This window comes from Penicillium argentinense (assembly GCF_028826775.1).
Source record: "Penicillium argentinense strain IBT 30761 chromosome Unknown utg000001l_segment0_segment0, whole genome shotgun sequence".
Classification (NCBI taxonomy): domain Eukaryota; kingdom Fungi; phylum Ascomycota; class Eurotiomycetes; order Eurotiales; family Aspergillaceae; genus Penicillium; species Penicillium argentinense.
In genome coordinates, this window is record NW_026622660.1 from 1,716,140 (window position 1) to 1,741,905 (window position 25,766).

At 52.2% G+C, this 25,766-nt stretch overlaps 7 protein-coding genes across 7 annotated transcripts; 4 read left to right on the plus strand and 3 right to left on the minus strand.

The window, feature by feature from the left end:
- Positions 1 to 226: 226 nt before the first annotated feature.
- N7532_000580 (secretory pathway gdp dissociation inhibitor) lies at positions 227 to 2,055 on the plus strand (the record flags this gene model as incomplete). Its single annotated transcript, XM_056613084.1, has 8 exons — positions 227 to 272; positions 340 to 364; positions 429 to 488; positions 553 to 580; positions 630 to 975; positions 1,032 to 1,583; positions 1,651 to 1,908; positions 1,967 to 2,055. 8 exons carry the CDS (start codon positions 227 to 229, stop codon positions 2,053 to 2,055), a joined length of 1,404 nt encoding a protein of 467 aa, XP_056480308.1.
- Positions 2,056 to 2,425: 370 nt separating this feature from the next.
- Positions 2,426 to 3,006, minus strand: N7532_000581 (PaaI family thioesterase; the record flags this gene model as incomplete). Its single annotated transcript, XM_056613085.1, has 2 exons — positions 2,426 to 2,839; positions 2,890 to 3,006. The coding sequence occupies 2 exons, from the start codon at positions 3,004 to 3,006 to the stop codon at positions 2,426 to 2,428; spliced, it is 531 nt and encodes a 176-aa protein (XP_056480309.1).
- Positions 3,007 to 3,923: 917 nt separating this feature from the next.
- N7532_000582 (origin recognition complex subunit 4) lies at positions 3,924 to 6,096 on the plus strand (the record flags this gene model as incomplete). The annotated part of the gene is made up of 2 exons (XM_056613086.1): positions 3,924 to 5,408; positions 5,470 to 6,096. 2 exons carry the CDS (start codon positions 3,924 to 3,926, stop codon positions 6,094 to 6,096), a joined length of 2,112 nt encoding a protein of 703 aa, XP_056480310.1.
- Positions 6,097 to 6,386: 290 nt separating this feature from the next.
- On the minus strand, positions 6,387 to 8,293 carry N7532_000583 (cytochrome P450; the record flags this gene model as incomplete). Its single annotated transcript, XM_056613087.1, has 7 exons — positions 6,387 to 6,497; positions 6,554 to 6,598; positions 6,703 to 7,305; positions 7,353 to 7,471; positions 7,527 to 7,773; positions 7,880 to 8,204; positions 8,259 to 8,293. Coding segments are annotated over 7 exons (1,485 nt in total), but the record flags the coding sequence as incomplete, so codon positions are not given.
- Positions 8,294 to 9,858: 1,565 nt separating this feature from the next.
- On the plus strand, positions 9,859 to 11,107 carry N7532_000584 (uncharacterized protein; the record flags this gene model as incomplete). The annotated part of the gene is made up of 4 exons (XM_056613088.1): positions 9,859 to 10,029; positions 10,139 to 10,484; positions 10,542 to 10,659; positions 10,714 to 11,107. 4 exons carry the CDS (start codon positions 9,859 to 9,861, stop codon positions 11,105 to 11,107), a joined length of 1,029 nt encoding a protein of 342 aa, XP_056480312.1.
- A 3,806-nt stretch (positions 11,108 to 14,913) lies between these two features.
- N7532_000585 (uncharacterized protein) lies at positions 14,914 to 15,213 on the minus strand (the record flags this gene model as incomplete). The annotated part of the gene is made up of 1 exon (XM_056613089.1): positions 14,914 to 15,213. One exon carries the CDS (start codon positions 15,211 to 15,213, stop codon positions 14,914 to 14,916), a length of 300 nt encoding a protein of 99 aa, XP_056480313.1.
- Positions 15,214 to 22,360: 7,147 nt separating this feature from the next.
- Positions 22,361 to 24,600, plus strand: flbA (developmental regulator FlbA; the record flags this gene model as incomplete). Its single annotated transcript, XM_056613090.1, has 5 exons — positions 22,361 to 22,415; positions 22,477 to 22,916; positions 23,015 to 24,143; positions 24,208 to 24,395; positions 24,457 to 24,600. The coding sequence occupies 5 exons, from the start codon at positions 22,361 to 22,363 to the stop codon at positions 24,598 to 24,600; spliced, it is 1,956 nt and encodes a 651-aa protein (XP_056480314.1).
- Between the last annotated feature and the right edge of the window lie 1,166 nt (positions 24,601 to 25,766).

Consider the following 25,766-nt stretch of genomic DNA (forward strand, 5'->3'; position numbering starts at 1 on the left):
ATCCCTGGGAATATATTAGGTCCGGACCCAAAATCGCGGCGCAGCTTGAGAGGCAAGTCGCTAGTGGCGGGCCCATCAAATAGTCTCCTCTTCTTACCGCTTCGTTGATCCGCGGGGACAACATACCAGGCGAACTTTCTTCTTCTCTTCCACTCTTGCCTCCCGGCATATCCCCCTCTACCCCATCCAGCTTCACCTTGCATTTATTCCATTTTCCATATCCGCCATGGATGAGATCGCCCCCGAGTACGACGTGGTGGTGCTCGGCACTGGTATGTTGCTACCCCGCCATTCCACTGCAGCCCCCCGAGTTGCCCCAACTGACGACTTCGACTTTAGGCTTGACCGAATGTGTGCTGTCCGGGTACGAAGCTCTCCCGCATCGCGCTCTCAATACGTGACCCGTTTTTAATTGTCTCCTTAACCAGTGTCCTGAGTGTCAAGGGTAACAAGGTCCTTCACATCGACCGCAATGATCATTACGGAGGGTGAGTGGTCCGCGAAGCTCCCTACAACGCCACCGGTGTTCCCGGTAGCTAACAATGACTTCAGAGAGGCAGCCTCCGTCAACATTGAGACTGTATGCTTATTCACGCCTCGATAACGTCCCCGGCTAATCTCCTTTGCAGCTGTTCAAGAAGTACGGCAACGTTCGCCCCGGAGAGGAGCCTTGGAAGAAGTACGGGAGGGTCAACGACTGGAACATCGATTTGGTCCCGAAGCTGCTGATGGCAAATGGCGAGTTGACCAACATTCTGGTCTCGACCGACGTCACGAGATACCTGGAGTTTAAGCAGATCGCTGGCAGCTATGTCCAGCAAGGCAAGGGCCCCAAGGCGACCGTGGCTAAGGTGCCCTCGGATGCTGGCGAAGCTCTTCGCTCTTCTCTGATGGGTCTTTTCGAGAAGAGGCGCGCGAAGAAGTTCCTTGAGTGGGTTGGCGCGTTCAAGGAGGATGACCCTGCTACTCACCAGGGTGCGTGATCCATTGATCTCCCGGACTGGATTAAAATGGTTGCTAATTTATCATAGGTCTGAACGTGAGCTCCTGCACCATGAAGGATGTTTACGATAAGTTCGGTCTTGAGGATAACACCCGCGATTTCGTTGGCCACTCCATGGCTCTTTACCCCTCGGACGAGTACATCAACCAGTCCGGCCAGGCCGTTGAGACTATCAACCGCATCCGTCTCTATGTCAACTCCATGGCTCGGTACGGCAAGTCGCCCTACATCTACCCTCTCTACGGTCTCGGTGAACTCCCGCAGGGCTTTGCTCGCTTGTCTGCCATCTACGGTGGTACCTACATGCTGAACACCGATATCGACGAGGTTCTTTACGATGGCGGCAAGGTCTCCGGTATCAAGGCCACCATGAAGGACCGTGATGACCAGTCTACTGCTATGAAGTTCGAGACCAAGACTAAGAAAATCATTGCCGACCCCTCCTACTTCCCCGGCAAGGTTAAGGTTAGCGGATACCTGCTGAAGGCTATCTGTATCCTGAAGCACCCCATCGACAAGACCGACGGCAGCGACTCTCTGCAGTTGATCATCCCTCAGTCCCAGGTTGGACGCAAGCACGGTAAGGACCCATCAGATTTGAAGAAGTAGTATCCGAAAGATAAATCATCACTAACCCCTCGGCTTAGATATCTACATTGCCATGGTTTCGGCTGCTCACAACGTCTGCCCCAAGGGCTACTACATTGCGATCGTCTCGACCATTGCCGAGAATGATGCTAACCACCATATCGAGCTTGAGCCTGGTTTCGAGCGCCTCGGTGAGATCGAGGAGAAGTTCATGGGCCCTGCCATTCCGCTCTACGAGCCCCTGGACAGTGGCGATAAGGACAACATCTTCATTTCGAAGAGCTACGACTCGTCATCTCACTTCGAGACCACCACCGGTAAGCTCCCCTGGTCATCCCGCACTGAAAGTAGATTAATTTGCTAACTCCCCTCCAGAGGATGTGCGGGACATGTACCGCCGCGCCACCGGTGAGGAGCTCGTTGTTGAGGGACTACGGGAGGACCAGCAGCTTGCACAGGAGTAAAGAGCTTGTTGCATGTTGAATATCTATCGCTGCTTAGATGTCGCGTACCTAAATTTCTCTTGGACATGCGCGTCGCTCTGTTCTTATTTGTTGCTCCTGAGCACTCAACCAGTCGATCGTTTGGGAGATTGTAGCAAGTGCAATATACCTGTCTCTTTGGTTTAAACGTATATATCCGCAAAAAAGCAAGCTCTGTATATTGTCAAGGCCATGGACGCTACAAAATTAAAGGTATCAAAAAGCCGACGAGAATTTCTATATCACAAATGCCATAGCACCGAAGGTCTAAATTGCCTCGCCATTTTCGACTTCAATCATCACCAGATCATTGGCAGTCAATACACTACTATTGTAGTGTAGAGAGAACCCTCTAAATCCGCTGGTTCACCTCCGGGTCGGTATTGGCCTTCTCATGCTCACCCACCACACATACATCGCCCGTTTCCGCCTTCTGAATCTCGGCTCGCAGCAGCGCCAACCGCTTGCCGACATGGATAATTTCACATACAATGCGGGCCTCGATGCCGGTTGGCACGGGACGGAGGTAAGTGAGCTTTAGGTTGCGACTCACACCACCAAGAGCAAATTTGCCAGGCTCTGAAACGCCCAACAGAATCGTAGTGGAGAGTACGTCTATCAGTGTCGCTGCACATCCGCCGTGCAGGTTGCCCATGTAGTTGCTGAGCGCCGGGGTGATGGTGAGGAGGAAAGAGACCTTGGCAGGAGGGCCACGGGTTGCGGACTCGAAGCGGAGGTTACAGTTGCGCGCATCGACGTCCCAGTGCTGTATAGCGTAAGTATGCGTTGCTCATCGTATGAGTGCAGGTGGATGACCTCTGCTGGTAGACCGACCTCTTCATTGCCCAGGCCCATGCGGCTCGTATACTCGAAGACAAGCTCCTCGAACTCATCCAGCTTGCGCGCTGGGGGCTGGATCCCGGTGTCGGACATTGTGTATTTGTGGGAGAGGTCCAGTCTTTCTGTACAGAAATGAATGGGTATGCCGGCTTGTTTTAGGAGTCTATGGGAGGAAGAAGGTCATCTTAGGATCGCGGTAGTTCCCCACAGGCAGTTCGGTCGAGTTGGACCTCGGCTGAGCCCGCCCACGGAACTCAGCTGGCCCGATGGAAGCTGGTGCAGTTAATTTAGTCGGGTGTTAGAGATAAACCGAGATGGACCAGCGACATTGCGAAATGTCCTTGCGGTTTGGATTTATTGGTATTGCTGAGCTCAAGTCGCTGATCTGTTGCAGTTGGCGGGCTTGAGGTGAGTCGGCGACAATGCCAATAGAGTGAGCGAAGCCCGGTTTCGCAATCAATATCCGATTTTTGTCTGGAATAGTTTGATGCTATTCATCTGAACTCCATTTTGGCCCAAAAAAAAAAAAAAAAAAAAAAAAAAAAAAAAAAACCAAAATGAGACCATTTCGCGAGGATGCGCAAGGAGGATCGAAGCACCTGACTTCGCGTCACGCGTTGTGGCCTCAGGCGTGAAACCCGGCGAGGGCGGTTTATCGCCAGACCGTCAACACATCGTCAACCAGCTTTGCGACTCGGCCATTGACCCTGTCACACGCCCAAACCGGCCCTCAAAAAAAACACCCACGATAATTACTCGGTTGCTACGAAATCACGACTCCTCGAAATTCGACCCTTCCCCCGACAATCGTCAATGCGCTAGGGGAGAGACTCTGGCTCGACATGTCCCTTGGAACACCGCAATAATTGTTGTCCGAACTTGTACTGGATATCGAATACCTCTCGCAAAACTTTTAACAAGGAAGCGAACCAGTGGCTTATTATTACGCCAAATTTCCAATCCCCACCTATATACCACCGATAATTAAATACCTCGCGCAACGCCCGACAATGAGAGAACCTCGAGCATCCAAGCGGAGAAGAGTTTCAGAGGAACCGGTCGAAGATGATGATGGGGATATCGCAATGGAGAGCGATGCAGCCTACTCTGAGCCGTCCTCTCCAGCAGCTGGCGACGACTCCGAAGAAGACCAAGATTACCGCGGACCTAGGCAATCTGTATCACGGCGAAGGTCCACTCGAGGCAGGAAAAACGTACCGACGGGCTTAGATGAGGACGGAAATGAGAAGGCACCTCAACCTGAGACCCCCTCGAGGGGTACACGGGCGAGTGGCCGCCAGCGCAAAACGCCCGCAAAACTTGAAGGCGACGCTCCCGCAGCGACACCACGAAGCGGCCGCGGCGTGAGGAGTGTGCAAAAGTCACGACGACAGTCGGTTGACGAGTCTGATATGGACATTGATATCCAGTCTCCGCAACCGAAGTTGTCAGTTTCCAGAACCCGATCTCGAAGGAGCACCGCCAGAAACAAGACAAACGGTACGAATGATGAAGGGCTGGACCGATCTCCGTCGCCGGCATATCACGATGGTCTTGATGACCTGATTGCCATGCAACTCCAACAAGATCTACAGAAACAACAAGAAGTGCAGCAAGAGATTACCGAAGTGGTAGAGGCTCCACCCGAGTATGTTGAGAAGCTGCAGACTCTCTGTCAGGATGGTTACCATGATGAAATTCGGGTGCTCTCGAGTACCATACTTGAAAAGCTCACTGGAAAGCGACAAATCCCGCTTAAGGGGCTCGAGAACGAGTACAACAAGGTCAACCATCTGATCGAACAGACTGTGACCGTGGGCGAAGGAAACTCGATGCTTCTTCTTGGTTCTCGTGGTTGCGGGAAAACAGCCATGGTCGAGACAATCCTCTCTTCTCTGGCGAAGGAGCATAGCAATGATTTCCACGTTGTCCGTCTCAACGGATTCCTTCACACGGATGATCGCCTTGCCCTCCGGGAGATGTGGCGTCAGCTTGGTCGCGAGACTAATACCGAGGACGATGCTTCGAAAGTGAGCTCTTACGCAGACACAATGGCGACTCTTCTAGCCCTCCTATCTCACCCAGAAGAGTTGTTTGGAGCCAATGTCAATGGAAATGCAGTGACCGCTGCCAAATCAATCGTCATTCTCTTGGACGAATTTGATCTATTCGTCACACACCCGCGTCAGACTTTGCTATACAATCTGTTCGATATTGCCCAGGCACGAAAGGCGCCCATTGCAGTGATTGGTTTGACCACGAAGGTCGATGTGACTGAAATGCTGGAGAAGCGTGTGAAGAGTCGATTCAGTCACCGATATGTATACATTCCCCTGCCCAGGACCTACGACATCTTCTCAGAGATCTGTATGGCGAGTTTGGACCTCAACGAGGAGGAATCTCAGCAAATCATAAACTTGCTCTGTTCCGAGAACCCCGTCTTGGATGGCAATAATTGGACAGCACTTCTCGGTGGATGGCAAGAGTATCTGAAGGTAAGTTAGGCCACCCTCGCTTTGAACCGATCGATTTGAATCTAATTTCAGCTCGCACTAGTCCATGTGGCAAGACAAAGACTTCCAGTTCCACCTCAAAAGGATCTACAACCAAACCAAGTCCGTCAAAGAATTCTTCACCAGCGCCCTGCTCCCTATTACAGACCTCCATCTCAGCACTCACGGTGTCGACCAACCGACCCTGCAAATACCCACCCCGAAGAGCTTCACCTCCCAAACCCTCTCCTGCCCGGACCCGGCGCCGCTCCCATTCTCGGCATCCGTTTCGGCATCGTCCAGCTCGTCATCGCTCCCGTTGGCCTTGCTCGTGGCTGCCACGCGCCTCGCAGCTCTCTTCGACCCCGGCAACGAAGGTGTCCAAGCTCAGAGTCTGGCACCTCTTGCTCTTTCTTTCCCCGCCGCATACGCAGAGTACGTGCGCTTGCTGACTACTGCCAAGACATCCGCCTCTGTCTCTGGAGCTGCTGCAACCGCGGGTCGTGTTTGGGGACGAGATGTTTCCCGGGAAGCTTGGGAGAAGCTTGTTACCTGGGGTCTTGTCACTCCTGTGGGATCTGGAAATGGCACTGCTGATGGCCAGATGTTCCGTGTCGAGATTAGCTTTGAGGAAGTCATTGACATGGCTGGCTCGGGCGGTTCACTCGGACAATGGTGGCGAGATGGCTGATTATCTTGAGCTTGGTCCTCTCTTCAGCGCATATTTTATACTGCTATAGAAGACATTCTGCATCATTACTTGTCGAGTGACAAAAGTACCACAACGGCCTGAGTATGAAGGCAATTGAATGTTTTTTACCATTCTTATTCATTTTCATCATCTGAAAGACTATACGAATAGTTTTGCTCATTCCCCATTTTAATGACGCAAAAACCAACACAATCAACAATAAAAACATAAGTCCACCCTCCTGAATATTGATATCACATAAAAAACAGAATCAAATCATCAAAATCACCCAACAAGTGAAAAGAGCCTACCCGCTCCGTCAGACGAATAGGAATATCCTTATGCCTGATAAACCACGAATTGGTAAGCTGCCACTCATGCTTCAGACTAGGAAGCTCCATCTGCAAAATAATTAGCCCCACATCCCAGTCAACAGCCTAGTTTATAGGGTACTCACATCAAAAGTGCTAAACAACGTAGCAATGAGCTTATAGCTCTCCAGCTGGCTAAGATAACGTCCGAGACAAGTACGCGAGCCAGCCCCAAACGTAAAATCGGTACCCTTCATCTTCGCAAAGCGCGCCTGGAAGGCCTCGTCCGATTCACCGGGCCCTGAAGCCAGCGCTCGGGAACGAATTTCTCCGTCTCGGCGCCAAACACTTCCTCGTTGTTATTGATGACCCAGGGGTTCATGCCCACAACTGTTCCCTCAGGTACGAAGCGTCCGTCAGGGAGGGTGAAGCCTGCGTTCGGAACGACGCGCTCAAGCATGAGACCGACGCCGGGGTTGACACGCATTGATTCGCGCATGACAGCCTCGAGGTACTTGAGTCCCTGAATATCCTTCCACTGGGCTGTAAGGCAGAGTTGAGCGGTGCGCAGCTCGTCGCAGAGTTTATTGTATACGTTCGGGTGCTTAAGGACGTAGTATATTGTTGCGCATATTGTGCCTGCTGTGGAGTCGCTGCCGGCTAGCACGTTGGAGAGCAAGTAGAGGATGACGGCGTTGTCGTCGACGAGTTGAGGGTTCTTTTCTTTAGCCTCGAGGGACTTGGAGAGGAAGTCTGCGTGGCTGGTTGTGTTACTGTCTTGGTACCGCTTTTGGAGCTGCTCGAGGCTGAAGATGTTGGCCCAGACGAAGGTGGGTGGGCCGATGCGCATGATTGGGTTCTTGTCGAATAGCATGTCCAGAAGTGGGATTTGGCAGATCTTGGTAGGAGTTAGCGAAGACACTTTGTGTTCAAGGTTGTACGTACTGGTGCAAAGTAGTCCAATGTCTTAGCGGATCTTCCGAGGAAACCCTTGTAATCGCTGCCAGATTCGATAATACCCAGACTTTGCGAGAAGGTGACCTGACTCATAGCATCCCAAGCAACTGCAGCCAAATGAGCGTGCTGTTCTGCACAGGGAAAACTGGCTGATATCTGTACTCACAGAAGTTGATCCAATCAGACATCTCACACGGCTTGCCTGTGCTGGCGAACTGCTGCCGGAGCTTGTCGAAAAAAGATTGATAATTATGTCGATGTTGTTCTCGACATCTTGCACCTTTCTCATCGAGTACAGGTTCTTGACAGGGCGAATGTAGGTTGAGTGCCATTTCTCATCCTGGTTCGAGAACAGGTTCTTCAAACGGACACCGCCGACAACGACGTCGTTCACATTGTACATGTCACTCTGTGGCCATGTTAGAGACGATCAAATATCCGGGCTTCAATTCTCTTTCCAAAAAGAAAGACAAAAGGCGTTGCAGTTGCATGAGCCATATGATATAAGGACTTACCTTGAGCCATGGGCTTTTCGTGTTATAGACTTGGCTGATCAAATTGGGGTCAGACAGGCTGAGAACATTGGGCCCCATGCGAACAGCGGGTCCGTGTTTGCGGTGCAGCTTATTATGTGTGACATCGCAGCGCCCATTGAATACGTCCTGCATGCGCCATATATTGGTGAAACTAGTGGGAATGGGGCCGGGAAGGACTTTAGGGGGGAACGGAGATAGTTCCAAAGGAAGCGAGAGATGAAGAGAATTGCCACCGAGAGGGCGACATTGGTGACGAATTCTGACAGAGAAAACATGACGACTTGCGAGAATTGCCTGTAGCTTGCTGACAGGAGATCACTCGAGTGATGACCAGGGTACTTTATCTTTTGTCTCTGACCACCCCACCTCCTCTCTAATTAACTCCGACTCCATTTTACTTGTCCACTTCATCTGTCGCCCGCAACGCCCCACAGAAACGGTCGGAGATTTTAGTGTTCAGATGCGAAAAGAGTTCGTGGCTCGGACGAGTGGTGGCAGTGGCGCGAGAGGGCTTCAAGCGATTATTGGGCACAGAACGCCGTGTGCGGGGGTTACCGTTGCTTTGGAACAGTATATCACTTAGAACAATGTGACTGATGTTGGCCAAGGTCTTCAAAGGTTCCATGAGGGATGAAATTGGCGATCTCGATGGCTGGAGAATTGCTCCGAGCTCTAGGCTATTCCCGTTGTAAGTTCGGAGGTATAGACTGAAATTTTGGTGGATGGCCTGGCCGCCCTTGCTTGAACCGCTCTCTGCAACGGTCTACCCCGAGAAGTGCGTTCATGCACATATGTCAAATTCTTCTTGTCGCTGCCAAGTTGTGCTCGGTGATCGATCACATTGGGGCAAGTGGTTTATTTGAGTTTTTGTGCGGAGTATGGCAGGTGTGCTGGTCAGCAATTCCTTGTGGATGGTTTGTGATTGGATGCGGAAGTATTAGGGGCTCCGGTGTAGACCAGCACGGTCAGGACAGCAGATTATCGTCAACTCTAATTTGCGACATGACTCGTATATCTCGAGGTGTCGGGGGTGAAAGTCTGTATATCAGATGCGGTCTGCAGCACCAGACATAAACAAAGGTTGGCCTGGTTCGACCAGACCATCTCTAGCCAAGTCATTCCAAACAGTCTGTCTGAAGTAATCGAACAGCAATAGTGGCCATCTGTGTGTCGACGCTTGGTGGAGAGACTAGGGCCGACGGCGGGATCTCCGAAGAGGCCGCAGCGCTCCCGCGAGGCAAACCGGGAAATAGTTCCCAAAGCAGACACGATAGTCAAGATCGACGGACAAGTCTGGTTCCTCTGGGGGACTACCCGGGAGCGAAGCAAGCGTCCCGAAATTGGGGCTGCAGGGGGTCGACGAACTCTCGTTAGCACGTCGTCCTTGCAGCCACAAGCGCCACGCCTCGACGCCCGTGTGCGCGATCCATCGACGGTGGATTGATCTTCCCTCCGCATCTCCCCAATCGCACGCACCTGCCCTCAATAAGATTGTTCGCCGATTCAATAGCAGAAACGGCTGCTAGTGATGGCGTTCCGCGGCTGTTGATCAATTTCAAGCATCAACTTCGCTCTGCGTCGACGGGACGCCATGGATCACATCCGGGAAGCTGCTGTGCAGTTTCGTGCTGCAATCAGGATAGACGAAGGCATTTTGAATTGTTGTTCTGAGAATTATCGTTAACAATTTCGCATCTTTCTTGTTTCCCCTGGCAGAAAGTATTATCAATCGCTTCGAAATGTGCTTCGATCCATCCAAAGCTGAGAGAAAGGCAAGGATCTGCTGAAGGGGAGGTGGCCGCAGTGTGTTCTATTTATTGAAGCAGCATCTGTCGCCATCATGACTCGATTCTACAGGAGAATACTTCCATTTCAACCTCCATCCCAAGGCCTATCTCCTTGGTCACCTTGTCGATACTTTGATATACAGATTGAGAGTGCTTGGACCTTGAAGCAAGATGACCATGGAATCTGCTGCTGTGGATGACCAGAGTCAGGGCCCGACCATTCTGGCAGCATGCTGGGTTCTTTTCGCCATCCCGGCCTTGATGGCTGGCCTACGATTCTGGTGCAAGGCCAAATTGAGCCGTGGTCTGGGCTTGGATGATCTCCTGCTAGGTATCGCACTGGTATGTATTTTGTACTTCAAGTTGCATTGAAGTCCCATGGAGTGATCAGCTTGCTAACCTTGCTACTTGATAGTAAATTCTTCTCGTCTACACGGCCCTCATCACCAAGGCCGTGAACATGGGCGTGGTGGGAAGACACGTTTTCGCCATTGAGGACCAAGAAAAGATACCACCGGCCTTGAAGCTGGTCTATATCAGCTATGTGATTATCATTATCGGCTGCGTGTTTAGCAAGACCTCCTTCGCCTTTACTCTTTTGCGCATTGTGACTCGCACTTGGATGAAGATTCTGATTTGGATCATCATCATCTCCATGAATGCCATCATGTGGCTGTGCGCCATCTGCTACCTGGCCCAATGCAAGCCTGCTGAGGCTCTATGGAACGTCAAGCTCATGGCAACTGCCAAGTGCTGGCCCAGCCACGTGTTTGAGACAATTGCGCTCACAGCTGGAGGTAATGTCCGTGCAATTCAGGGCTTACAAGCTATGACTAACATAGAATTATCTGTAGCCTACTCTGGATGCATGGACTTTGTCCTTTCCGTTCTCCCTTTTGTCGTCCTCTGGGAGCTTGAGATGAAGAAGCGTGAGAAAGCGGGTATTGCCCTTGCCATGAGCATGGGAATCTTGTAAGTTGATCTCAATCAAATAACTCACCTTGGGAGACAAACTAACAAAAAAAGCGCCGCCGCAACCGCCTTCATCAATACCTCGAAGCTGGTCAACGTGTCCCAGGTTCAGGATTTCACCTGGTTCTGCTCCACTATTACGAGCTGGGCCTCCGTCGAGACAGGTCTGACCATCTTCGCGGCGTCCATTCCCGCCCTCCGCCTCCTCTTCATCCGTATGCGCTCCGGCTACGATAACCCCAGCGACCCCTCGTCCAACTACTCCGGCAAGTCTTATAACCAGCGCGGCACCCACGGCACAGACACGATTGCGCTCGAGGACAATGATGCGGAAAGCCTCAAGAGCATGTTGAGCAAGACGGCCGTCAAGACCGAGCGTCAGGTTGCCGTGACCAGTGAACGGGATGCCAATGCCGAGCGGGAGCTTGAGAGCCAGCGGAATGCTTAAGCTCTGCTCCTTGATCGGCAGCATTGATTTACTACCTGGGTACTCAATCTATTCCTTCTTGTGTTCATTTGAGGCTATATTTCTTTTTTGATGTCTGCTGAATGGACATGTTCATATCTCTTCTTCCTTCTACCTTTCTTTTTTCTAACTTTCTTTCTTCCTTCACCTCTTTCTCTCTACTTTCTTGAATTGTTGACCTATTCAATTGTGCTTTGGGGAGTTAAGTATCTGTACAGTTAGTGGTGTATACAAACCTGGATGATTGAAAGGACTTTGAAGTTGTCTAAGCATACTGACTCATCACACAAGCAAAGAGTCCGATGTTTCTACGTGTCATGCAAGTCAAGATGGGAAAAAGTCCACATATTGTGTTGCATATTGATTTCGGTCGGAAGCAGCATGTCATTTATGATATCGAGCTACTGATCACCTACTTAATCATAATTTGAGATCCATCTCTGCTCCCATGGTCTGTTAATGGTTGCATTGTTTGGTGGAAGACGCTCAAGCATGGGATCTATTCTGTTTCTCGGCTCTATTTGTTTTCGTCAGATCCCAAAAGAGGCTGCGAATAGTCAATTGCAAGGAGTTGGTTAGCTCTTTGCCTGGTATATACTTTCCAGTAAATTTTTTGACATCGGCTCATATATGGCACTATCGGACCAAGGCACAAAATTCTATTCGTCTGATAATTTTCTGATGGGTAGAGTGCAGAATTGTATTTTGTATTTGCCTGCCAAATAAATTATTTCTTGGGCATAGGTTTCAATGAGATCACATTGGGAACACAAAATATATTTTCGACAAATAGCCACTTCAACTTCTTGCGGAAGAAAGGTGCACTTATTGAGTGCCAAACTCTTGAAAGCCAGGCTTGTACAATTCGAATATTTCGAATATCTGATCTAATCGATTGAATATTACCCAAGATGCTAATGATCCTCATAGACATTCGATGTGCCGCAAGAAGTCGGGTACTCCTGGAGTTAGTGGTGCTGGTAGCAACGCAGCAACTCAATGAAATCACATTTCTCAGCAGAGGCACAGACACAGCAAACACACCCAACATAGATTCGATCGTCACCGGCTTTACGGAATTAGTCAATCCGGTCATGGCACCGCGTGGTTCCAAGATGATTTATCACAAAAAGCGCCGGCCTATCGGGACTCCGCACAGTGGCCTCCCCGCCCCCTCGTTTAAGCCATACGGCGGAACGGACCCAAAAACCGCTAAATTCCAAACCTAGATGGAGTCATCTGCCTCTGAAGATCTTTCGATGTTGTTTTTCAATGGCACGCCAAGGTGGTTTCTCTTATCCTATCGAATACCCGGATGGGAAAATCAACGGTTCCAGCCCTTGCGTTGATATCATGCATCTTGCCGTGTTTAGCCAAGACCGCCTTCCCGTCCATGCGAGGGCCATGCTTTCGAGACTGTTCTTTGCGTTTCTGGGCGGTCTAGGGTGGCCATATGGGATTTGATGGGGATCGGGGTTTGCTATGGCCTTCCCGGCCTAGGGGAATATGGGGGTCGTATGGCTGGGCAACGGCAAGATAGCAAACAAAATTGAACCTGTCGCTCTGATTCCCATAATATTTGCTGGGGGATTCGAGAAGTTCTCCCAAGGGTCCAAGTGAAGTCGTGTAATCTACGTGTACATTACTTACCGAAGAATACATTTTCAATGTATACAGACCAGGGACTTGAATCCAAGACCAGACAGACCTCATACAGTGCACAATCAAGAAAGGGTTCTCTAGTAGTACCTTGCCAATGGTAACCACTACCCCCAGTCACAGCATTTGCCACACCTCGCACAAGCGCAACAAGAGCAGCGCCAGACATTGGCTGTTTCCAAGGCACGCGGTATGCATGTGTTCCTTTCCTGCCATGTGTCTAAAACGCTATACCAATGCACCCTTTCCGACACCACTACTTTCTTTTTCTTTCTCAATCTTTTACCCGTAAACGGGTATGAAATCGGGGACTTGCAGGATGATCTAGACAGGATGGCGGAATGAGCATATTACTCTGCATGCAGCACGCCGAGAACTAGGGTTCCATGCGAAGATATGCAGATAGCGTCCCAAGGTTTGCATATGGTTTTTCCGACTCGGATACGCCATCTCCCGAGATCAGTCTCGTATGACTACATTTCTCAATATCTATTGACCATTGTCCCATATTGGTCTTGTCATCTCCACACTCGGAGAGGACAGGGGAGGTGGCTGATTCTTGAGCATCTCGATCCCTTTCCCTTCGTGATAATGGTATTGGAATATGTTGTCATCGCTTGCGTGTGCTGTGGGGCCCCTGCTTTTATCAGAACTCGGCGGTATTGTTGTTAGGGATTTTCCCACGCGCTAGAGTCGTCGATATCTTAGCAGCTAGTACATTTGATCGCATCTGCAGACCAAAACCACGACTCCACAGTTCTGCAGTATTCGCATGGCTGTATGCATGCCGCTGCTATCCACATCTCCACGCACACAACAATTGGTAATCATGCAGGACATGGATGGTAAACTATCGTCCAATGCCTATCCGAGGGATTTTCCTTCTTCTCGGATGGAGCTGAAAGAGCCGTTGCAAATCGATCCAGCCGGTGGCTGGAGCCTGCAGTCCCATCTTCTGGCTCCCGCCCGCCGTATGCGGTGCTAGCTCGAGGGAGAATAAGGCAAAAAAGAAAGAAGTGGCAAGACGGAAAAACAAGAACCATCCCGCTGTACTCTGTCCTCCGTATGGAGCGTACAGCTGTAGGGACCAAGGTATACAACTGCACGCTGCGGCAGTCCGAGAGCAACCACTTCCCGCGTGTCTCGCGCTTTGAAAAGAGACCGGACCATACCCAGAGGCCCGAGAGACATTGTGAATAGTCAAGACTGCATTCGGATGCCGTGCAGACGAGCTTGCGAGAAAGTGGGGAGCAAAAAGGAGGTGCATAGGGAGGCCAGAATCCACCTAGGGCGCACACTTGCACGCCAAACTTGTGCGTGTGCAACATGATCGATCCCATTATGGGGTCTTAGTCTTGTCGAGACCAGGACTGCGGCAGCGCGCCTTCGACGGATCGGCGTACCGCAGCTTTTCATTCCGGGGCTTGTGCGTGCGTGCAAATTGGAGCGGCGGTGGCTCGATCGATGGCGACAAGCTCCCAGTGAAACCGTCCTGCAGTGTAAGTGTCGTAGGCTGGCAAAAAGGCAAAACGTGTCAGCGCTTCTGCAGCATCTCCGGACGGCGGCCACCGGCATCGCGAGCTGCCGAAATGGCAACCCCGCTTTTGGATGTCGCAGATGAGAATGACTTCGTTTTCGTTTAGTTCTTGCAGTGTTGCCAGATCATGGGATGTAATAGAAGAGACCAGTTAATTGATGGTGCCTCAGATAATCAGTTTGCTATCATTTCATTCGACATTGTGAGTGTGCGTAGCATTGACGAGGGCTTTGATAGAAAGCAATTGTTGGGGATCGGAGTCAACCCCCGCCCCCAGCCAGCGGGCTGATCTTTTCCCACATATCCATCAAGTAGAACGGGGGCGAGAGACAGACAAGTGGAGGGGGGTGGGGGTGGTGGCATGTTGGGTCAAGCACAAGTCACGGTGAGTCGGAACGCTGAGCCTTCCGAATCAGAATGGCGAGGGGCACTAGCACTCGTCATTCGGAATCACATCTGGAGGTCGCTATTTGCCTCCGCGATTCGAGGGCCCTCAATGGCACTGGACAAGCGAAATGTGCTTGGAATCGGAAGCTCAGTCGCGAAGAAGCCATCCTGATTCGGTTTCGCGGCGACGATCACCAGCAGTCCGTCATAGTCCGTCATGCTCCGTCATCTCCGCCGTCGTGCAGTAGTTGCGGACGAGACGAAGGAGATCGGAGAGCGCTAGCACTAGGGCCGGTTGGCGTCGCGGCCCTTGCTCAAAACAGTGCGGGTATGTCGACGTGCCCTCATCGTTCGAGACGACCAGGATGGCGGTGGACAACTGACTCGCCGGAGGTGTTTCAACAGGCAGGCGTGAATAAGGGCGTTGTGGATCCGTGGTTGGAGATGCCAAGCATGCCATACTCAACATGGCGTCGACCACCGCCGTGCGGCAGCGGTGTTCCATGTTGGGGGAACTCACAAAAGCGGAGTTATTTCGGAATGAGAAGCGATCGCAACAGACGCCGACCGTATGATTTTCTCGTGTGTCCACCAGGTGGGAAGGGCTGTGCGGAGCTCAGGTGAAGGTTCGAGCTTTGTTGGGCACAATGGCCCCATCGTGAATGAGTGTGTAGCCCAAAGTGGTGCTGGTACCGTCGAGATCAATGATGATGCGCAAAGAAGTATAACCGACGAAGCGAGGTTGTCACGTTATGGCCCCCAACAAGTGACGACCGATTAGGCTCCATTTTGGGGCCGTCAGCCTGTATCATCTGCAGCTACGAAACACCGAGTCCGTCGGAGAGACCCAATGAATGGCGCCGATCCGACGGGGGCCATAGCAGGTGGACATTAGGACATGGGAGAACCCAAACTCTGATGCTAGGCTCATGCACTGTAACGTAAAAAGGAGATTGAAATGACTCGTCCTCCGGTCGCTCTGGCGGTGATGGCCACATGGGCGTTTGGCTGATCTGCCTACCGTATGGCAATCTGCAAGTCATGGAGAAATCACGATCAACAACGGATACCGCTAGCTGCAGAAGCTTCCTTGGAACGCTCTGCCCAGAAACAGCGGCTGTCATGAAATTTGCGTGTAGATCATCTGCCACGTGGAATGCCATCCCGTGTGGTCCCTCTGCCGTGTCCAGCGTGTGGAGTTCGGCCTAGTGACTGGGTACGGAGCACGAAGTACAGAGCTTAACGACTATCTCAACGGGTCTCGTATGCTAATGGAATGAAGAATGGCAGCGGGCTTCTAGAAGTCAATAAGAGGGTGTCAATCGATCAATGCGGTCGCGTCGACCCATTAACCTCGGCCATCGTGAGAGGGTCCCTCGGAAGATTTCGCCAGGTCCGAATTTTCGGGCGCCCTGGTGTGCTAGGTACAGATAGATTGCATCTCAAAAAGGTTCCAATGATGGTCTGCGGCTCCACCCGACGGAGATACCATGCGTACCTGACTACTATGTACCGTACCCTTAGGGGAGGGTATTTTCGGAAGAGTAGGGCGCGTACTGAGTGCGTCGTGTGGATGGAGTACACTGGCAATATGTCGCCAAGCCTTGGTTGATAGCTCCCCCCAAAAATGTACTCAGGAACCGCAGGCAAAATATGATGTGGATGGCGGCTTGTCCTGTGCTAATTTCTTTCTTTGATGCGATTGTCTCAGCTGGTTCTCTCAGCCGAGCACGAACGGCCGAGGAATCTTCCCCGGTGGAGCCCGCCCATTAATACGAGCTTCTTCGCGGCTTCCAGAATCCTTCTAGAAGGCTTCTAGCGTGGAAATTTGCCACGCGCGGACTTTGCCGTCAGCCACCGTTTCAATAGTGTCGGGACTTTCTTTGGGACTATAATTCTTTCATGTCAATGTCAGGTATGCTTCGGCTTCCCCATCACCTACGGAACGGGTACATTGTGAGATCAGAAATTGCATCGCCGGAAACAGAGTCAATGACGTGATCCATGATGCTCTGCTCGCAGACATTGTCTGCATTGAGTAAGTCTCGGGAGTGGGGCCCCCAGTCACAGCGTGCCCCTTCTGTCCTCTGTACGAGCACTAGTACGGATCGTGTATCAGGTACTGTAAGAAACCCCATACCTTAGCGTATCACTTGAAAGTGTGTACGGGAACTCCGCTCCGTTTCTTTACCTGCGGATCGTCCCGACACCGATCTGCGGACGGAGAACGGAGTACGCATGGCGGATTTCGACCGTACACGCCTAAACACGCTTGTTGAGAGTGAGTTGGTGTCTCCCTTCGGCCGGACTCACAAAATCAGCAGGCGGTGCGGCGCTTGACGCCTAAATCAGCTCTCCTTCTTCCCGGGTCCCAGACAGATCCTCGGCTTTCGGGGCGGCCAAGTCGCAACTTCTGATAGAGCAGCTGATTTCAGGGGGAGGACCATGAGTTGCACCGTTGTCCAGTCTTACTGTATGCAAATAGACCATGCCACCCAAATCATTTCCTGTCGGAGAAAGCTTCCATTATCACCACTCTATCCAAATCGCCATTAGAGGCCAGTAAAGGGATCGCATAAAGTGTATCAGGGAAATGATTAGGCGTCACTGGGATGATCCTCCCAACCAAGGAATTTGCTCTAGGTACATTGCCCTGTGAGCTGACTCAGACCTATCAAAGTTGCGCAAGCCACATGGCCTGGCAATACGGGCGTAGCGTCCTCTAGCTCCAAACTCTCGCTAGGCCCGTGAGCTTGGGGCTATTCTGATCTGCCCGCCTCGAGGCGGCTTAGGCGATGCAAGCCCCCCGGCTTCCCACGTGGAAAAGCCCCCACATCGTCGACTTGGGCCCCGAATCGAGTTTAGAGGCCTTCCGTAGAGAGTAAGAGTACTCTGGCTCCGACGGGTGTGTGACTCGAACCACTCCATGGACTGATAACGACCGAATGTTTAGACGCTGGCAAGGAGTAGAGATGGTCTTGCACGGCGATGGAGTCTGCTGGAGTCTGCGCATTTTATTCGCTTCGTGCTGCGTGTTCACCGAATATGCAGACTCGCGGCACACTTAGGAGCAGAGCGCTTCTAATTTTGCGATGATGACCGAAAATAGCATCGCCCATCCGGTCGACAGGATCAGCCAACAGCCAGCAAGGCCTGATTATACGTGAACTCGCCAGCCACCAGTTCGGTAGTTGCGATAAGGGAGATCTATACTCCGGCACGCCAAGTCGAAGCTGAAGCCGTCAGCGGCAGGCATTCCTCAAACAGACTAGTACAATTTCCTTCCTAGCATGGGCGGAAGGGTCCAGGCCTGGTTGCGAATCAAAGCCCCAGGTACATTCCTGCGCGGGTGCGGCCTGGGCGGTTGGCGTCCAGATTCCGCGATAATCCTGCGACATGCACCCCGAGGATTGAGCAATTGGGCGTTGCGACCACGTCCAGTTCTCCAGTTCACGAGGCAAGGGCGCGGAGCGGAGCGGTGACTGGTCGGGATGGGGTTGCCTGTCCAGTCCCGCGTACCGCCTTCGTGTCCTCCTAACAGGTTCAAATTCTCCATATGTCCGAAACACATTCCCTGCGTGCCTGAGAGTTCCGGGATCATAATTAGAGTCGAGGTAGCATGGAACCCCATTCCAGGAACCAAGAAATCCAGGGTTCACAAGGTTTGAAGGGATCACGAAATCTGGTCGACGATCTCCCCAGGCATCACAGCACGCAGATGGGACTATTGACCTACTGCAGGGGATCATGACTCGCTAGGTTTCGTGAATCTCAGCCGCCTGCACCCCAGAGGTTGTCGACCCTTGGAGAGCCGATCTAGATTCCCGACTCGCGTGACAGGCGTGTCTTGGCTTCCTCATCGATATTTTTTTGCGGTGTGCTTTTTTTGATTCGTGTCTGGTCCACCATACCGGCTCCTGGACCACTCGGGTTGCAAGCGCGGGCAGGAGTGACCTGCATGAATCCTTTGTCGCGTGGCGGTCAGGGATGTCGGATACGCGAAATACAATGCATAAAGCCGGTGTGACAATACCATTATACCCACCTGCCCCTCCCCCCCAGCAGGCGATAGGGTGTGTATCTGAGGGTACCCAAGCATCAAATACGATATGCGATTCATTTCTCCAGACGAATGATCAGCGCTCGCGAGGATCACTGGGCCTTTGACTTTGGGCCTGGTACCGTTGGTCTGACTGACCGCAACTCGCGTCCATGGAGAATTTACCAGAACGGACCTAGCGGGCCTCAATTTTCGATTCTCAGCCCACTTAGGCTGGCCGATAACGGCTAGTCGGAAGCGACAGGCAATTCCCCTTCAACTGCACACCGTGCGGACGAGACTAGTACCCTTCAGGAACTCTTAAGGTGCCCAAGTGCAGTCAGTAGTCGTATTTATTGACGCCAAGGCTTCTATAGTACGTCTGCCATACCTGGGAACCCCCCCCCCCCCCCCCCCCCCCCCCTTTTTCTCCATCTCAATCTATGGGTGCACGCGTGTCTTAATGGATTCCTTTTCCCTTGGTCGTGTTTCGTGTTTCGCATCCCGGCCACATTTTTAGGTTTGGCATTTGACGGCTCTTTGCTGAGCTGCGAGAGCCTCAGAATTTGGGGGCCGATCGGTGTTATTCGCCTTCGTCAACAGGGCTGAGCTTGGCATTGGCCTGCTTATCCCCTCGCTTTCTTTCTAGCCCCCAGATCACCCGTGTGATTGATGGTCGGAAAAAGCAAGCTGTTTTTCGATGCATAGGCGACAGCCTTGTCATCGCCTATGTAGGGACTACGCTAAATTCTTGGGAACAGGGCAGTTCGCCATACACGTATACATATGTATGTGTACAGCCTCCAGACAGATTTCCACGTGACATCGACCGAGATCGAATTGATAGATCTCGAACAAACTGTGATGTATCCAAACGCCGGATCTGCATGGAAGGTTCTGTCTCCGGTAGGAGACTCATCCCAGAGGATGAACCTCGTAAAGTGTAATCGACCTCAGCTGAGGCGGCGTTTGCCCAAGCGCGTTTCCCCTGTCCAATCCGTGATCGGCTCGGCTCCTGGCGGATGAACCTGTTCTGGCACCGTTTCGCGTGGTAGTTCTCTCCGCGCCTGGTTGGTTTGTTACCTGCGTCAGCACGGCCTTCAGGGGTTCAAGCTGACATGTCTGACAGCTAGATCCCCCCGAGCTGAATGGCCTCGATGGTCGAGGCTATCTTCCATACACCCGGCACCGACACAGGAAATCAACAATTCGGCCTTGTACGCGACGGAGCGCTAGAAAATCGCGCCATCACGTATGCGGCTCTCCATCTCTATGGCTGGACGCCTACGGAGTAGGGCGGTGCTTGGGGCGAAGGTGTCCAAAAGTTAAACGCTAGCAATCTACACAATTCCTACATCCCTGTATGTTGATTAGACTGAGCCTGGGGTACGATCGGCAATCTGATGTCTGGCGGGAAAGCTCGCCTCGTATCCTTTAAAATGATCTGAGCCTGGGGGAAATTTGACAGGCCGGTTCTTCGTTCCTAGTGTCTGTGCGCAAGGCATCTTGTCCAGGGCCCCAAGACAAGATGGCGAACAAAAGAGCTTCGGCTTTGCGCACCCCCTGACGCTAGCCACGGCCCCAAGGCGGTTACCCGACAAAACAAAACGTTGGGGCAATGAGACAAACCAGTTGTCCCAGGTACGAACGTCGAAATCGACTTAGAACCGACCTAACCAAGGACAACAGGCTCCAGAAGGTAGGAAGAAGCGAGGCCTGAGGCGCACAGGCATATCCACGTGTGTCCACGTGGACCACATGGCCGAGGGCGAGGGCGCCTGGAAAGGCCGTGGAAGGATTTGCTCAGCCACGCGGGACCCTCGCGAAACACTGGTGACTCAAGCTGGGGGGGAGGGCACAACGAACAAGTGGAGCCTCGCTGCTCTTTGGGCCCCTCCTTGACCGGAGTAGACTGCGAAGTCGTCCGTTGCTCCGTGAAACATGTGACGCCTTATCAGCACGGCATCAAGCCCAGGGGACCGGCAGTTTGACGACGTGGAGACTACCGCGTGCACCCACGGAAAATAATCGGAGGATACAAAGTGCAGGCAACAAACAGAATCAGGCCGATGGGATCGAAGGGATCGAAGGGAACCGTGGGATTTTGGAGTTTGCCACCACCACTCCCCCCGATAAGGTTCCTGACTGTCAGGACGAGGAGAAGGGGGGTTGCCCACGTGGGCTTCAAGCTTTCGCTGCTCGCAAGTGCATCACTGCCTGATCGGGGACTGGGGCCGAGCCATGAGGGCACCGATCCATGCACTGGGACGAGAAGAGCGAGCGAGAGTCCGGAGTTGGTGGAGCGAACTGTCGAAGCCCACCCAATGAGTCGTGGCATCGCACCTGAAGAGTCGGATCACCAGCTCCACCACCAGATTTCTGCCAGTGATATGATCGGGGGCACTTGCTAAATGCGGCCAAGGGCCAGTCCGAAAGCCACTCAGAAGCTATCGCTAATCGTTTGAGGGGGATTTTCCGACCCGACTCGACGATCAGTGTCTCTCTTCGTACGGCGCGTGGGAGTATGGGGACGGGAGAAACGGTAATACCAGAACGGCCGGGATCTCCGGGCGGATCTGTTCGGCCTCGCGTGGTTCCCTGGATGGCCCATGGTTGGGTCGAAGGACATGGTGGACTTGGTGAAATCATTGACTAAATTTGTGTGGATTGGAGGAGTGGATGCCTGAGGAGGGGTGGTTGAATCGATCGTAGGATTTGGAATTGTCCGAGGGGCAACTATTGAGCAATTATTTCCTGATTATTTCCTCATGTACCACGCCCAAGCCCTACTGCAAGGTCGCGAGGAACCTGACTGAGAGAGAGGTCTAGGTCTTTGCCCCCTCCCTTCTAGGGTCGTACCTAGAACATGCTCACTGGCATGCCAGCCGCCGTCCCATCCATAGGGTGTTAGAGAGTGAGTCTGCATACTCCGTACGGTATGGTACGAGAATACAGGACCCGTCAGAAAAACCGAAACGCAGGTAGCCGCCGATTACCGTGTACAATGCGTACTAGCAGGTACAGTAATACGACGAAACAAGGAACCCACCGATCTTCACCATGAGGCAATCCCTTCCCTTGGCCCACGTTGCGACGATGCAGCCCACCAAACTCTTTCCGGCTGGGCTCACGCGTGGGCTGTGGGTCCTGGATGACAGGCCGAATGGCTGATTCTTCACAAGGGGGGGATGTGAAAGAGGGGGATAGCATATCACAATGCTGGTTTTTTTTTTTCCCTTTTTTTTTTTTCTGTCCCTTGTCTTGACTTCCCCCCTAGGCCCGCCTTTTTTGAATACCCCCCTCTCTCACTTTGGCGTGAAAAGGAAAATAAAAAATAAAAAATAAAAAATAGGGAAACTGATAGTGTATATTTCATAATTCCCCAACCACCCCTTCTTACCACACTACTTCCCTCCCCCTCCTTCTCTCCCGACTGTATAGGAGTTCCACCCCACACTCCAGTCTAATTTGTTTTTTTCCTGATTTTTATTTTTATATTATTTTTTATTACTTCCTTTGATGTACAGATCATTGGTATCAGGGCTTGTTTGACTTACCCACTTTTCACACTCTTCCCGAAGTCTGGTTCACCCAAAGGCAGCAAAACCATTCAATGCCAACCCTACCCTCCGTGAACCACTACCGAGAAGAATCTCTCTCCTCCTTCAGTCCCTTCCTTTCCACACTCTTGCGCTGCCTCATCTGCCACCAACACCCCGACTGATACAGCCTACACTACTCCCTCTGCCTTCTCGGGGTCCATCGTCGGTTCGATCTCTCGCCGCAACCGCCGCTCCTTCGCTGCCTTAGCACAGAGAACCTCTAGCGCGTTCGCCAGTCTCTCGACGATCGGCACGCCGACTACGACGCTACGGTCTCCGGCCTCCAACAGCAGTCTCTCCAAACACGCCAGGCCGGCGAGCACCACCCCCTTGACCCCGCCATTCTCCGACGAAGACACTTACGAGCAATTGTCTGGCCTTTCGCGCCCTGGTTCCCCGGAACCGCAACCTATCCACAAACGACGCCTGACTCTGCAGCGCGTCCCGACCCCGCCGCTCGAATCTCGCCCTGTGCAATCGGGCTCTGCGCCAACCGCGCCTCCCAAAATGCATCAGACTTCGTCGCGCCTGCTGCGAATGACCGAGGATGAAAGGCCTTTCACCAAGGTAGGTTTTGGGACACAAAGCAATCGCGAGGCACAGAGGAAGGAAGCAGCAGAAGAATACAGAGCAATTGAAGACTGACAATGGGTGTTCTTTTGCAGGATTTCATGGATTTGTTCTCAACCTTAATGGTGAGCTTGAAGTTGGACTCTCACCGGGTTCGCTTCACGAGATATGACCACACCTTCACCTCGGAAGAGGCGATAAACAACTTGGGATCGCTCAAGTTCTCCCAGTCCAATCGCATGCCCGACCCCAAAGACCCCTCGCGCATCGTGACTACCACCACAACCACCACTTTTTCGATGGCCAAGGAAATGGCGCGCTCCGTCTGCCAGCGCTTTGTGGACGCTCGCTTCATTGAGTCGGTTGACGGAAAGGCGCTACCCATTTTTCCGCTCAAGGGAGCCCTGTTCCAACTGACCCCCAAGGGCATCAACATCCTGCAGCGATTCTGTCAGCGAAACGGTATCACCGCTCGTCACGTGATGGACGTTCTGGAATCGCCGCGTAACACCATGCAATTGGTGAACCTGGAGCGCGACACTGAGACCGACAAGCTGTCGCACGACCGAGCCACCGTCGAGGTGATCTTCCGCCGCTTCGCTGGACAGGATGGACCCAACGTCAAGAGCAGCATTTCGACTTCCGACTCCGACTCGCTCAGCGACTACTCCAATGGCATTGTGGGTGTGAAGATGGCGCGGGAGCGGAAATTGCAGGATGGCAAGATTTACACCAACACTTTCACCGGAAAGGGCGCGGTGGACTGGTTGATGGACTGTTCGACGACGATTGAGCGCCGGGAGACCTGCTTGATTGCGGAGCTTTTCCTCAAGTACGGCCTGATCACCATGATCCAGGATGACAAGTCCTTCCCCGACTCTGATGTCGTCTTCCAGCCGTCCAAGTACGCCATCTACTGCATCACCGAGCGAGGACAGCGCGTGTGTGGATGGATCGCTCGGGAGAAGTCCCAGAACAGCAACACGGTGACATACGACAGCCGCGGTATGCCCCGCGATTCCAACAACGCCCGCTTGACCCACATCCTGGGAGACCCCGCCCTCCGCCTCCTGTTCCGCGAGTTTCTACGTTATTCTCTGTGCGAGGAGAACCTGTCCTTCTATCTCGATGTGTCCGAATTCACCGCCAACTACCACAAGGCCGAGAAGGCGGGTGCTTTCACCAAGGTCGACTCGGTCCGGGAAACCCTGGCGGCCGCGTACGGTATGTTCCGTTTACTTCCGCCTTAACGCCTGCTTCGGGTCAATGGTTGCTAATATTGACTTAGGTTTGTACAACGCGTTCCTGGCTCCTGGATCTCCCTGCGAGTTGAACATCGATCATGCTCTGCGCAACAGTCTGGCTAGCCGAATGACCAAGGCCGTGGGTGATGACGAGTCCATGTTCAAGAGCTTGCAAGAGGTGGTGCATCTGTTTGAGCTTGCTCAGACCTCGGTCTTCAAGTTGATGTCAAGTGTAAGTTGTTCGAACTTTCACCATCTGATTGATTTGTGCTCATGCTAATTTTCGGCCGCAGGACTCTGTCCCTAAGTTCCTCCGCGATCCCAAGTACTCTGTGGTCCTCCAGGAACACGATGTCGACATTTTCGGCGGGTCGCGCTCGTACTCACCGACCCCTGGTGTCCCGGAACGCAGCATGAGCCGCTCTGCACGCTCATGACAACCACCGCGAGCCAGCGTCGACGTTTCCTGCAACACAGCAAACAGAGGCCGGCCTCATCGTGATTCGAACCCTTTCAACACCCCTGTCACCTTTTAAACAGCCAAGCTTCAACGTCTCTGCGGTCTCAGATCAGAGTTTTGCGGGTGTGAGGTCGACCAATCCAGTCGTATACACTCCCGATACCTGTGTGACTGCAACGCGGGAATCACACCCGCGACAGGGGTGGTGTCGTGTGTTCGAGCCGAGAATTCAAAAATCAGAAGAAAAATAAAGGGGCACTCTCTTTGTTTTCTTTCTAGACACGATCCCCACCAATCTCGTCATGACAGTTTCCGAACCACGAAAATAACCCGCTATTTTCACTTCACATGGCATTGTTGTAGCCCGGACCTGGCTGGTTCCGATACCATTTACCCTATCCGGGCTGTTTCATTGCCTATCTCCTTTTCCTTTTCAATTGCCCTCTACGAGATTCTCCTTTTACCCTCCCCTCTCCCGATGAAAGATGTTACGATCGATGCCTCATGTTATAGAGAAGGCCGGATTTTTGGGACCACTTGTAATATTCGGATGACGTTTTTCCTTTCTCCCCCCTTTTGTTACATCTCATACACGATATCCAGATCCTCACATCCTCGGTCTGCCGCAAAACCGGAACACAAAGAATCTTGACCCCGAAAAATCACGCCAAAAGACCCGGTGGCTGACTCGTCCTTGCCTTGAACTGTTTTGAGCATCAGACACGGCGTTTTTTCCCTCGCATGTTCACGTTTTCCCATTTCTTTTTATTTCACCTTTATTCTCATTCATACTTTCTTCTTCTCGCATTCCTGGATGCATGATCTTTGAGAGCAGTTGCTTTTTGTTCATCCCTTCGAGTTATGCTGCTTTCCTCTTTTGTGGCACTGCATTGTTTCTTCTGGGCACAGCGTGTGAGTTCTGGTTTTATTTTTGTATGTCATATTATCTCAGTTCCCTCGGGAATTGCAATGGAAATGACGATCTTACATAACTTTCTCTCTCGTAAACCGTAGCTTCAGTCTTAAATCCTATCTATATGTGGACAGTGAGGACAAACTTGCGTTCATGGTCTCCGCCAATCGCTTGAAGCTGCGATATTGGGTGTATACTTTGGATGTAGAAACATTAGCCTGAATGAACGG